Source organism: Budorcas taxicolor, chromosome 10, assembly GCF_023091745.1.
Source record: "Budorcas taxicolor isolate Tak-1 chromosome 10, Takin1.1, whole genome shotgun sequence".
Lineage (NCBI taxonomy): Eukaryota > Metazoa > Chordata > Mammalia > Artiodactyla > Bovidae > Budorcas > Budorcas taxicolor.
The window spans coordinates 12,055,742-12,070,354 of NC_068919.1; the positions used below are offsets into that span (position 1 = coordinate 12,055,742).

Below are 14,613 nucleotides of genomic sequence, written 5' to 3' on the forward strand. Positions count from 1 at the left end.
AAACTGTTAGAAAAAAATAATTCAATGAAATGGCTAAATATGATTAAATATATAAACACCATAGTATTCCTCTGTACCATCAAGAAGTGGACAAAATATATAGAGGTATTTTTAAAAATATACCACTTACAGTAGTGTGTTTCTAAACTATGAGTGACATGAGTAAGACAATACAAATTATTTGAAAGAAGACTTGGTAAGTGGTACAACATTCCTGTGTTTCCAGCTAAAAAAAGTGTCATGTAGATATCAATTTTCCCCCAACTAAAGCTTTGATCCAATTGTATTTTACTTATTATTATTAATATTTATTTATTTGGCTGCACTGGGTCTTAATGGTGGCATGTGGGATCTAGCTCCTCAACCAGGGACCAAACCTAGCCTCCCCCTGCAAGAGGAGCATGGCGTCTTAGCCACTGTACCACCAGGGAAGTCCCTCATTTAATTTTAATCAAATCAAAATAGGAAGTGTTCGAAACTTGACTAAAGGATTTGACATGTGTGCATGCTAACTCACTTCAGTCGTGTCCAACTCTGTGACCCCACGGACAGTAGCCTGCCAGGCTCCTCTGTCCATGGGATTCTCCAGGCAAGAATACTGGAGTGGGTCCATTTCCTTCTCCAGGGGAAATCTTCCCAACCCTGGGATCGAACCCACATCTCTTAGTTCTCCCACATTGGGGCAGGTTATTTATCACTAGCGCCACCTGGGGATTCTACAGTTCATCTGAAAGAAGAGACAGGGAATATATAAATACATACTCTGGGAAAAAAGGCAAAAAGGGTCTAACTCAACTTAGAAAGCTAAAAATTTAACACAGAGATTCCTGACATCAGTTCAGTTCAGTTCAGTCGCTCAGTCATGTCCGACTCTTTGCAACCCCATGAATCGCAGCACACCAGGCCTCCCTGTCCATCACCAACTCCTGGAGTTCACTCAGACTCATGTCCATCGAGTCAGTGATGCCATCCAGCCATCTCATCCTCTGTCATCCCCTTCTCCTCCTGCCCCCAATCCCTCCCAGCATCAGTCTTTTCCAATGAGTCAACTCTTCTCATGAGGTGTCCAAAGTACTGGAGCTTCAGCTTCAGCATCATTCCTTCCAAAGAAATCCCAGGGCTGATCTCCTTCAGAATAGACTGCTTGGATCTCCTTGCAGTCCAAGGGACTCTCAAGAGTCTTCTCCAACACCACAGTTCAAAAACATCAATTCTTCGGCGCTCAGCCTTCTTCACAATCCAACTCTCAGATCCATACATGGCCACTGGAAAAACCATAGCCTGCACTAGACAGACCTTAGTCGGCAAAGTAATGCCTCTGCTTTTGAATATACTATCTAGGTTGGTCATAACTTTTCTTCCAAGGAGTAAGCGTCTTTTAATTTCATGGCTGCAATCACCATCTGCAGTGATTTGGGAGCCCAAAAAAATAAAGTCTGACACTGTTTCCACTGTTTCCCCATCTTTTTCCCATGAAGTGATGGGACCAGATGCCATGATCTTCGTTTCCTGAATGTTGAGCTTTAGGCCAACTTTTTCGCTCTCCTCTTTCACTTTCATCAAGAGGCTTTTTAGCTCCTCTTCACTTTCTGCCATAAGGGTGGTGTCATCTGCATATCTGAGGTGATTGATATTTCTCCCGGCAATCTTGATTCCAGCTTGTGTTTCTTCCAGTCCAGCATTTCTCATGATGTACTCTGCCTGACATACACATGTGTAAATTGGGTAGAGGATAGAGTAGGGAGTCCAAAAGTGAAAATGAAAGTCGCGTCCACCTAGTTGCAATGCCATAGACTGTATAGTCCATGGAATTCTCCTGGCCAGAATACTGGAGTGGGTAACCTTTTCCTTCTCCAGGGGATCTTCCCAACCTAGGGATTGAACCCAGGTCTCCCTTATTGCAGGTGGATTCTTTACCAGCTGAGCCACAAGGGAAGCCCAAGAATACTGCAGTGGGTAGCCCATCCCTTCTCCAGCAGATCTTCCTGACCCAGGAATTGAACTGGCATCTCCTGAATTGCAGGTGGATTCCTTACCAACTGAGCTATCAGGGAAGCCGGAGTCCAAAAGTAAACTCTATTACAGATAACAGATTTCTTAGAATCTGCGTCTGTAATGGAGTGAGTCCAAAAGTAAACTCTGTTACAGATGCAGGTTTCTTAGACAATTAAAGAGCACTGATGAATTACAAGGCTGGTAACCAGGGCTAGTGAATAAATGGGTCAAATGAAACATACCACAGGCATATCACTGGCAACACCAGGAGGAGGTGCCTGCTGGGGGCAACAGACACCAGAACATCAGGATCCAGTGGGTGACTGACTTGGACATGATGACTGCACCCCCAGGCTGTGCCAAAGCCTCTGTCCACACCTGGGAGAGCCGACCTGGTCACAGTTTAATAACAAGTGAATGCTGCCGCAGGCACTGAAGAGAGTAGGCGCTTGTTTTCCAAACACTGGAATCACCTAGGAAGCCTTCGCACCGTTCAGTGCCTAGGCACACCAGTTCCCAAGTACAAAGGAATCTCAGAGACGGAGAGGGCTCGAGGTGTTTCCAGCGAGCACTGATGGCTGAGAACCACTGGTGCAGGGTGAGGAAGAGTGTGCAAAGCAGAGATGGTTGTGAGCAGTCAGAGAGATGCCCTCTACAAGGCATCTTGGTACCACCGTGAATGCTAGTTCTTTCCCTCTTCCCAGTGACACCGATAGGATACACGATGGATGATCAAGAAAAGTCTGGGGCTGGGGAGGTCCTCGTGTCTCGGACCCCAAACCCCACCCCCATACCATCTGAGGCTGCTACTCCTCCCCTCCCTCCCCACTCTCCAACTCCCTTCCCCATCTCTGGGCTGAGCTCTGCTGAAATCTGGAGAAGGGCCTGGTGTTCTGGTGGAAGTAAGGGTGGGCTCAGACCTGGCTCTGGTAAGGCAGACAGGGTGGGCACCTTTTCTCTCTCTCTCCCTCCCTCCCTGGTCCCCAGGAACCAGGAGCTATGGGGAACATGGGCACCGCATGCTGCTCATCTGGCCACACAGTGTGGTGAGAACCCCACCAGAGCGCTATTCAAGGGCCTCGCGGCCATTGGCAGGAGGGACCTGGGGGGTAAGTGTCTCCGTCTCATCTGCTTCCTGCTCAGGGCAGCTCTGGGCCCCAGCAAGGCCCTGCTGCAATGCAGCAAGGCCCTCCAAGGCTGCTCAGACCACAGTGCCATAGCACTGGCTCTGAACCTTCCAGATTGCTGGTCGTAGCCCTTCCTCCTCCTGGAACCCAGGCAGAGCCTCAGGCAACTCACAGTACCTCTGGGCCCCAGGCTCCCCATCTGTGCAAAGAGGGTGGCCCAGATGGTCCCTGTGACCTTCACAGCCCCAAGGTCACTGAAGCTACAATCTCTTCCTATCCAGCTGTCTATACTGATTTGATCCCATGTCCCCACCCCCACCCTTTGCCCAGTTTGGGGTAAGGTGAGAACAGCCTGCAGGGTTGTTTTTCACAAACATTAAGACCTATGGGCCAAAACTGGTTTAAGATGAGTTGAACTACAAAGATCTGATCAAATAAAATTTCTAAGGCCATCACAACCTATTTGAGCCTGTCAATCCCGAAAGCTTTTTTGGGGATTTGGGATTCAGGGCACCGTGCAGAACCATCAGACAAGCAGCGAAACAGGTTCTAGTAATGATCCCTCATTAATAAAAAAATCAGCTCATGATGAAAAGGCTTCAACTCTGTAACGTCTGTTGGCCTGGGGCATTTTATACATATACAGGGCAACCACAGGGTGGGGTACTAGGCATTCATCCATAGTAATGAAGGAGCATGGCAACAGGAAAAGCGTTCATAGCATATTGTCGAGGGGCAAAGGGAAAGTCCCCTGCATGGTGGGTCTCCACCAGCTGCCACATGCAAAGTGGGAAACCCGTCATTTCAGAGGGGAAGAATTAAAGATGACTTGGTTCATTTTTCCAACATATTCTTAAATATTATTGTTGTATCTTCTTTTAACGCAAGCTCTGGCAGACAAATTAACATTAAACCAGTCCTGTGAGGCAGCAGTTAGGCAACAAGAGGCAGAGGCAATAGGATTCTTGTCTTTTGCAGAAAGCTTCAGGAAGAAAGCAAATGAGGACCCTAGGTGCACAGCCATGTAACTGGAAGGAACATGCGACTGCAGAGTGAGGGCCACTCAACAGAGGAAGACCACTGCTTAAGGGCTAAAAATAACCACTGTAAAGAGACCTCCAGCTGCTTCCACTTACACCCACAGTTATGCAGAACCAGCAGGCAAATGTCTGTCATCTTTCTCACAGGATTGGTTCATGGGCCAGTCTGAGGTTTCGTAGGTAGTCTCTTCCTACAGGTACAGTCCTTGGGCCCTCTTAGCTCAGTTTCATCTCCTGCATCTCACTGGAGCCTTGCAACAGCCCCCTGAGATGCAAGGGATGTCTTTTGGAGAAGACGCTGGGCTCAGGGTGGATAAGCAGCTAATCAAGTGGTGAGGTCTGGAGTCAAATTCACCATCTGTCTCCCCCATCTGATGAAAGTCTCCATACATCCCTTATGAAAGGACTGCCCTTAATTCAGTCCCTGGCTTTTATGAAAGGTGTGCCTACTGCACAGCTGTTTCCATTCATGGCTTACTTGTATATTTCGATTGTCCCCAGAGGCACACAATCTCATTTTTCCCCTCTTTTTTTAAAAGAATTTTTAAAAGTTGTCAACTCTTAAGTTTTGAAACCATTTCAGACTTATAAAAATGTTGCAGATATAGTGCAGAGAATTTCCAAATCTCTTCACTCAGCTTCCCCAAATATTAACCAACCAGGAAATTAACACTGAAAGGATACTGTTAACTCACCTTCACACCTTATTCAAATTTTGTCATTTGGGCCTTTCATTTCATTTTACTGGACCAAGATCTGGTTCAAGATTATACCTTGCATTTGGTTGTCATCATTCCCATTTTGGGCCATACAAAGGGTCACCTCTCTGGACCAGCACTATATAATAGAACTTTCTTCGATGGAAGGAATGTTTCAGATCTGCGCTGTCCAACATGGTTGCCACTTGAAATGTGGCTAGTGGAATGAAGAACTGAGCTTTTGATTTAATTTTAAATTTAAAGAGCACCTGTGGCAAATAGCAACCATATTGGGCTGGTCTGAAGCCGTTTAGGTGCCTTGACTGCACAGGCCATTGCATAGCTCAGCCACACCAGCTGGAAAGCATGGTTCTGGGGAAATATGACTCTGGAAATTTCACATGTGAAGAGGATCTGTGCTGGGTTGCCTGAAAGTGCTGCCTGAAAACTGTTTCTGTCTAATGTGTACTCTCCTGCTATGGCCGGTTTAGAAGCCCATGTCTTAGAAAAACTTCCCACAAAGTTACCCACTGGACCTGACTCCTGGGAAGGAAATAGAATAAAAACTGCTAGAGCTGAAAGGGGTTCCAGTTCTCACACATGGCTGGCAGCAGTTCACAGTGGTACAGTCCTCTGAAAGGCAGTTTGGCATTATTCACCAAAATTACAAATACATTTACCCTTTGACTTAGCAATCCCACATCTATGAATTTATCCTACAGAGAAACTTGCAAACATACTAACAGGAATGCAAGTGAGCATAGCGGAAACTATGCCACGAGAAGGGTGTATGGAAACTCAGTACTATCTGTTCAGTTTTTTAAAGACTGTTCTTAAAAAACTAGTCTATTTTTTAAAATAACTGAAACTAAAACATACAAAAAGAAAAAGAAAGAGGTTTTGAAACCAACTTATCAGGCTGATGATCTGAGAGGTGTGTTTTGCCCGAGGCCCCACAGTTTGCAGTGGGATTCGGCCCTCTGCACAGCGCACAGCCTCCCTCCCCTGTGGCACCCGTCATCACACATGCTGTGTTGAGATAGAGAACGCTCCTCCACCATCTATTCCATATGAGAAAGGCATTTCATAGGACTTGGATTGCGTACCTGGGTGAATTTTTATTTTTTTGAAACAAAAAAGCAAGTCCTTAAATAAAGTTTAACTGTTGAAATAGATCTCTCAAATTCAATACTTTTGTTTGTTTGGGAAATCAATGGGAAAATTTCAAACAATTTGTTGTGGGTTGGTTCTTTTCCTTTAGAGAAGATTAACAAGATTGATTTATAGAGTTCCCAGGAGTAATTTGTTGTCTACTCCATTAATCTGTGGGATTCCCTGGTGGCTCAGACGGTGAAGTGTCTGCCCGCAATGCTGCAGACCCGGGTTCGATCCCTGAGCCAGGAAAATCCCCTGGAGAAGGAAACAGCAACCCACTCCAGTATTCTTGCCTGGGAAATCCCATTGACAGAGGAACCTGGTGGGCTACAGTCCATGGGGTCGCAAAGAGTCAGACACGACTGAGCAACTTCAGTTTTCCCTTTCAATCAATCTGTAAACAATTTTTTTTTTAATTTTTAAATGTTTTTCTAAACCTGTGAAAATATTTATATCAATAATTTTTTATTGAATCAGTTGATTTACAATATGGTCTTAGCCTAAAGTGTACATCTTTTTATTGTTTTTTTTCCGATTATATGCTATTATAGGTATTTATTAGAAACTAAATATAGTTCTCTGTATACAGTAAATCCTTGTTGCCTATCTATTTTATGTATGGTAGTTTCTATCTGTTAGGGCTTCCCTGAAATCTCAATTGGTAAAGAATCTGCCTGCAAGGCAGGAGATCCCGGTTTGATTCCTGGGTCAGGAAGATCCCCTGGAGAAAGGATAGGCTACCCACTCCAGTATTCTTAGGCTTCCCTTGTGGCTCAGTTGGTAAAGAATCCACCTACAATGCAGGAGACCTGGGTTTGATCCCTGGGTTGGGAAGATCCCCTAGGGAAGGGAAAGGCTACCCACTTCAGTATTCTGGCCTGGAGAATCCTATGAACTGTATAGTCCATGGAGTCACAAAAAGTCAGACATGACTGAGCAACTTTCACTTATATCTGTTAATGCCATACCCCTAATTTGCCCTTCCCTTCCACCCTCACTCCTCTGGTAACCACAGGTATATTTTCTATGTCTGTGAGTCTATTTCTGTTTTGTAAATAAGTTCATTTGTACTGTTTTTCAGATTCCCCATTTAAGTGATATTCAGTTCAGTCGCTTAGTCGTGTCTGACTCTTTGCAACCCCATGAATCGCAGCATGCCAGGCCTCCCTGTCCATCACCAACTCCCGGAGTTTACCCAAACTCATGTCCATTGAGTTGGTGATGTGATATTATATAGGATTTTTCTTTCTCTGTTTGACTTCACTAAATATAATATTTTCTAGGTCTATCCATATTCAGTTCAGTTCAGTTCAGTTCAGCTGCTCGGTCGTGTCCGACTCTTTGCGACCCCATGAATCACAGCACGCCAGGCCTCCCTGTCCATCACCAACTCCTGGAGTTCACCCAAACTCATGTCCATCGAGTTGGTGATGCCATCCAGCCATCTCATCCTCTGTCGTCCCCTTCTCCTCCTGCCCCCAATCCCTCCCAGCATCAGAGTCTTTTCCAACGAGTCAGCTGTTCGCATGAGGTGGCCAAAGTATTGGAGTTTCATTATGTTGCCGCAAATGGCAATATTTCATTCTTTTTTATGGCTGAATAATATTCCATAGTATATACATTTATATACCCCAGCTTCTTAATCCACTCATCTGTTAATGGGCACTTGAGTTACTTCCATGTTCTAGCTATTACAAATAGTGCTGCTGTGAACATTGGGGTTCAGTTCAGTCGCTCAGTCATGTCCAACTCTTCGTGACCCCATGAACCTCAGCAAGCCAGACCTCCCCGTCCATCACCAACTCCCGGAGTTTACCCAAACTCATGTCCATTGAGTTGGTAATGCCATCCAACCATCTCATCCTCTGTCGTCCCCTTCTCCTCCTGCCCTCAATCTTTCCCAACATCAGAGTCTTTTCAAATGAGTCAGCTCTTTGCATCAGGTGGCCAAAATATTGGAGTTTCAGCTTCAACATCAGTCTTTTCAATGAACACTTAGGACTGACCTCCTTTAGGATGGACTGGTTGGATCTCCTTGCAGTCCAAGGGACTCTCAAGAGTCTTCTCCAATATCACAGTTCAAAAGCATCAATTCTGCACTCAGCTTTCTTTATAGTCCAACTCTCACATCCATACATGACTACTGGAAAAACCATAGCCTTGACTAGATGGACCTTTCTTGACAAAGTAATATCTCTGCTTTTTAATATGCTGTCTAGGTTGGTCATAACTTTCCTTCCAAGGAGTAAGCGTCTTTTAATTTCATGGCCGCAATCACCATCTGCAGTGATTTTGGAGCCCAAAAAATAAAGTCTGACACTGTTTCCACTATTTCCCCATCTATTTGCCATGAAATGATTGGACCACATGCCATGATCTTCGTTTTCTGAATGTTGAGCTTTAAGCCAGCTTTTTCACTCTCCTCTTTCACTTTCATCAAGAAGCTCTTTAGTTCTTCTTCACTTTCTGCCAAAAGGGTAGTGTCATCTGCATATCTGAGGTTGTTGATATTTCTCCCAGCAATCTTGATTCCACCTTGTGCTTCATCCAGTCCAGCGTTTCTCATGATGTACTCTGCATATAAGTTAAATCAGCAGGGTGACAATATACAGCCTTGACGTACTCCTTTTTCTATTTGGAACCAGTCTGTTGTTACATGTCCAGTTCTAACTGTTGCTTCCTGAACTGCATACAGGTTTCTCAGGAGGCAGGTCAAGTGGTCTGGTATTCCCACCTCTTTTTGAATTTTCCACAGTTTATTGTGATCCAACACAGTCAAAGGCTTTGGCATAATCAATAAAGCAGAAATAGATGTTTTTCTGGAACTCTCTTGCTTTTTCAATGATCCAGCGAATGTTGGCAATTTGGTTCCTCTGCCTTTCCTAAAACCAGCTTGAACATCTGGAAGTTCACAGTTCACGTATTGCTGAAGCCTGGCTTAGAGAATTTGGGGGACACATTGGAGTTCATGTGTCTTCAAATTAGAGTTTTCAACTTTTTTGGCTACACACTCAGGAGTGGAATTGCTGGATCATATAGCAGCTTTATTTTTAGTTTTTAAAGGAAACTCCATACTGTTTTGCATAGTGGCTGAACAATTTACATTCCCACCAACAGTATACTAGGGTTCCCTTTTCTCCACATCCTCTCCAACATTTGTTATTTGCAGACTTCTTGATGATAGCTATTATAACAGGTGTAGGGTGATATCTCATTGTAGTTTTGATTTGCATTTCTCTAACAATTATGTTGAGCATCTTTTCATGTGCTTGTTGGTCATTTGCATGTCTTCTTTAGAAAAGTGTCTATTCAGGTCTTCTGCCCATTTTTCAATTGTGTTTTTTGATGTCAAGCTGTATGAGCTGTTTTTCTTTGTCAAGATTGTTTTGGCTTTTGGGGGTCTTTTTGTGTTTTCATATAGATTTTAAAATTATTCTAGTTCCATGAAAAATGCCCTGGTATTTTGATAGGGTTTGCATTGAATCTGTAGATTGCTTGCATAGTTTGGTCATTTTAACAGTATTAATTCTTCTAATATATGAATATAGTCTGTCTTTCCATCTGTTTGTGTCATCTTCAGCTTCTTTCATCCATACCTTATAGTTTTATGAGTATAGTTCTTTTACCTTCTTAGGTAGGTTTATTCCTATTTTCTCTGTTTGATGTGATGGTAAATGATATTGTTTCCTTAATATCTTTTCTGATAGTTTGTTCTTACTGCATAGAAATGCAACAGATTTCTGTATATTAATTTTGTGTCTTCAAATTTTAGCAAATTCATTGATGAGCCCTGGTAGTTTTCTAGTGGTATCATCTTTAGGATTTTCAATGTATAGTATCATGTTTTCTCCAAACAGTGTCAGTTTTACTTCTTCCTTTCCTATTTGGATTATTTTTATTTTCTTTTCTAGTCTGACTGCTATGGCTAGGACTTCTAATACTATATTGAATGAAAGTGGTGAGAGTGGGCATGCCTGTCTTATTCCTGATCTTAAATACTTTCAGCTTCTCACTGTTGAGCATGATATTAGTAGTGGGCTTGTCATATATGGCCTTTATTATGTTGAGGTACGTTTCCCTCTATACCCACTTTCTGGAGACTTTTTTAAAATCATAAATGGATATTGAATTTTTATCAAAAACTTTTTCTGAATCTATTGAGATGATCTATGGTTTTTAGTCTTCAGTCCATTAATGTGCTGTCTCACATTGATTTGTGAGTAGTGAAAAATTTTCTGCAGCCCTGGGATAAATCCCACTTGATCATGTTGTATGATTCTTTATATGTATCATTGGAATTGGTTTGCTAATATTTTGTTCAGGGTTTTTGTATTTATATTCATCAGTGATACTGTCCTATAATTTTCCTTTTTTGTGTGTGGCATCTTTGCCTGGTGTTGATATCAGGGTGAAGTTGGCCTCATAGGATGAGTTTGGAAGTGTTCCTCCCTCTGTGATTTTTTGGGAATAGTTTCAGAAGGATAGGTGTTAACTCTTCTCAAAATCTTTGGTAGAATTCTCCTGTGAAGCCACCTGATCCTGGACTTTATTTATTGGGATTTTTTAAAAATTCCTGATTCAATTTCACTATGGATAATTTATCTGTTCATGTTTTCTGTTTATTCTTGGTTCAGTCTTGGGACATTGTATACTTCTAGAAATTTGTCCATTTTTTCCAGGTTGTTCATTTTATTAGCATTCAGTTATCTGTAGTATTCCCTATGATCCTTTGTATGTCTGTGGTGTCTGTTGCAACCTCTCCTTTTTCATTTCTGATTTTATTGCTCTGGGTCTTGTCTCTTTTTTTCTCGATTAGCTTGGGTAAAAGTTTATCAGGGCCTCCCAGGTGGCACACTGGTAAAGACTCGAGCTGCCAATGCAAGAGACACAAGACATTGAGTTGGATTCCTGGGTTGGGAAGATCCTCAGGAGTAGAAAATGGCAACCCCTGCAGTATTCTTGCCTGGAAAGCTCCATGAACAAAGGAGCCTGGTGGGCCACAGTCCATAGGGTTGCAAAGAGTTAGATACCACTGAGCACACACACACACACACACACACACACACACACAAAGGTTTATCAATATTATCCCTTTCAAAGAACCAGGTCTTAATTTCATTGATTTGTTTGGTCTCTATTTATTTCTGCTCTGATCTTTACAATTCCTTTCCTTCTATTGACTTTGGGTCTTGTTTGTTGTTCCTTTAGGTGTAAAGTCAGGCTGATTCTCCTTATTTCCTGCAGTAAGCTTGTATTGCTGTCAACTTCCCTCTTAGAGTTGCTTTTGCTCCATCCCATAGATTTTTGGACAGTTGTGCTTTCATTTTCATTTGTCTCTGCTGCTGCTAAGTCGCTTCAGTCGTGTCCGACTCTGTGCGACCCCATAGACGGCAGCCCATCAGGCCCCTCGTCCCTGGGATTCTCCAGGCAAGAACACTGGAGTGGGTTGCCATTTCCTTCTCCAAAGCCGGAAAGTGAAAAGTGAAAGTGAAGTTGCTCAGTCGTGCCCAGCTCTTAGCGACCCCATGGATTGCAGCCTACCAGGCTCCTCCGTCCATGGGATTTTCCAGGCAAGAGTATGTCTCTAGGTATTTTATTTCCTCTTTGATTTATTCTGTGATCTATTGATTACTTAGTAGCACTTTGTTTAGCCGCCACATTTGTGTGTACCTCCACATTTTCTTTTTTTGGGGCAAGTGTTTTTTTTTTTTTTTTTCCTTGAACTTGATTTCTAGTGTCATAGCATTGTAGTCAGAGAAGATGCTTGATATGATTTCAGTTTCCTTAGGGTTATCAAGGATTGTTTTCTGGTCTAGCATGTGATCTACCCTCGAGAATGTTCCATTTACACTTGAAAAGAATGTGTATTCTGTTTTTGTATGGGATATTCTGTACATATATCTACTAAGTTCATTTTGCCTAACATGTCAACCAGTGTTTCCTAATTGATTCTCTGGATCTTCTATCCATTGATGTAAGTGTGGTAAGGTCTCCTATTATTATTCTGTTACCATCGATTTCTCCCTTTATGTCCATTTATATTTATGTATTTAGGTGCTCCTATATTGGGTGCATTATTATATCTTTTCCTTGATTTCTTGATTATTATGTAATGTCCTTCTTTATTTCTTGTAAGAGTCTCTATTTTAGTCTATTTTGTCTGATGTGACTATTGCTACCTTGGCTTTCTTTTGATTTTCATTTGCAGGAATATCTTTTTCCATCCCCTCACTTTCAGTTTGTGTGTGTTGTTAGGTCTGAAGTAAGTCTCTTGTAGGCAGCATATATATGGGTCTTTTTTTTTTAATCATTCCACTACTCTGCCTTTTGATTGGAGTATTAAGTCCATTTACATTTAAAGTAATTACCGATACACATGTTCTGATTGCCATTTTGGTAACTGTTTGGGGTTGTTTTTATTGTTCTTTCTTGTTCCTTTCTTTTGTCCTCTTGTGATTTGATGACTATTATGTTCTGCGGAGAAGGCAATGGCAACCCACTCCAGTACTCTTGCCTGGAGAATCCCAGGGACGGGGGAGCCTGGTGGGCTGCCGTCTATGGGGTCGCACAGAGTCGGACACGACTGAAGCGACTTAGCAGCAGCAGCAGTAATGTTCTGAATTCCTTTTTCTTGTGTATCTATTATAGATTTTTTTTTAAATACGTATTTTCGGTTGTGCTGGGTCCTTGTTGCTGCTGGGGCTTCTCCCGAGCTGCAGTGAGCAGGGGCTGCTCTCTAGTTAGGGCATGCAGGCTTCTCATTGCAATGGCTTCTCCTGTGGCAGTGCACTGGCTCTAGGGCACACAGGCTTCCGGAGGTGCAGCACGTGGGCTCAGGAGTTGCGGCTCCTGGGCTCCAGAGCACAGGCTCAGTAGTTGTGGCACACGGGCTTAGTTGCTCCATGGCACATGGGAATCTTCCCAGACCAGGGTCAAATCTGTGTCTCCTGCACTGGCAGGTGGATTCTCTACCACTGAGCCACCAGGGAAGCCCTATTATAGATTTCATATGTGATCACCATGAGGGTTTTACATAGCAATTGTTGCATATATGTATGTCTATGCACACACACGCACACACACACATATATATAAGGTGAAAGTGTTAGTCACTCAGATGTGTCTGACTCTTTGTAACCCCAGGGACTGTAGCTCATCAGGCTTCTCTGTCCATGGAATCCTCCAGGCAAGAATACTAGAGTGGGTAGCCATTCCCTTCTTTAGGGGATCTTATAATCTGAGCCACCAGGAAAGCCTTATTTTAAGTTGCTGATCTATTAATTTCCAGTGCCTTTTAACAACTCTGCATTTGCACTCTCCTCTCCTCACATTTACTGTTTTTGATATTATGTTTTACATCTAATGTTTCTGTGTATCCCTTTACAGCTTATTGTGGATGTAGATGATTTGACTACTTTTGTGTTTTAACCTTCCTCCTAGCTTTCTGTGAGGATGGGTTCCTACTTCTACTGTCTGCCTTTACTGATGAGATTTTTCCTTTCATAATTTTTGTGTTTCTTGTTATGGTCTTTTCTTTTTTGCTTAAGAGAAGTTCCTTTAACATTTCTTGTAAAGGTGGGTGGTATGTACTCTTTTTGCTTTTGTTTTTCTGTAAGGCCTTTATCTCTCCATCAAATCTAAATGACAGCATTGCTGGGTAGAGTATCCTTGGCTGTGGTAGGTTTTCCCTTTTCATCACTTTTAAGTATATTATGCCACTCTCTTCTGGCCTGTGGAGTTTCTGCTGAAAAGTTAGCTGATAGCTTTATAGGACTTCCTTTTATTTTTCACTTGCTGCTTTTAACACATGATGGACCAGAGACATATTATAGCCCCAGGTATTAGTTTCTGCAAAAATCCTCAATTCAGTAATGGGTTAATTTTCTCTTTTTCTGCCATTTTGACTACAATGTGTCTTAGTGTGTTTCTCTTTGGGTTAATTCTGTAGGGACTTGGCAATTCCTAGATTGGTTGATTGTTTCATTTCCTAGGTTAGGGAAGTTTTCAGCTTTTATGCCTTCAAGTATGTTCTAAGCTCTCTTTTCTCCTTCTTGGACCTCTATAATGTGAATATTAGTGAACTTGATGTTGCCACAGAGGTCTCTTTGTCTCCTTTTCATTATTTTTCTGTTTGGCTTCAGTGATTTCCACTTCTTCATCTTCCAGCTCACTGATCCATTCCTCTGTAGCATTAACTCTACTGTTGATTTCTTCTAGTATATTTTTCAACTCTTGGCCTAAGGCATCCCAGCAGTGGTGCATGCAGCCTGAGCCAGAGCCAGGCTAGAGGGAGGATTCCATGATGGCACTTGCCAGCACCAGTGTCCACATGGAAGAATGAGCTGCCAAGATTGGCTGCCAGCAGTGTCTATGCCCTTAGCGTGAGCTGCAGTTGCCTTCTGACTCTCCAAGAAACTTTAAAAGGCAAGTAGGTCTGACCCAGGCTCCTATCAAATTACTGCTCCTGCCCTGCAACCCAGAACATGTGAGGTTTTCTGTGCACCCTTTGAGAGTAGAGTGTCTATCTCCCTCAGCCCTCTGGGACTACTGAAAGTAAGCCCTGCTTGCTTTTCAAAGCCAAATGCTCTGGGGGCTCAT

The 14,613-nt window shown here is 42.8% G+C and overlaps 1 protein-coding gene across 1 annotated transcript in view; it reads left to right on the forward strand.

Moving 5' to 3' along the window:
* The window catches only part of ANKDD1A (ankyrin repeat and death domain containing 1A), a 57,222-nt gene extending 53,972 nt beyond the window's left edge, over positions 1-3,250 (forward strand). Inside the window, 2 exon segments of the mRNA XM_052646853.1 lie at positions 2,980-3,033; positions 3,036-3,250. Of these exon segments, the coding sequence (XP_052502813.1) occupies positions 2,980-3,033; positions 3,036-3,250 (269 nt within the window).
* The last annotated feature ends 11,363 nt before the right edge of the window (positions 3,251-14,613 follow it).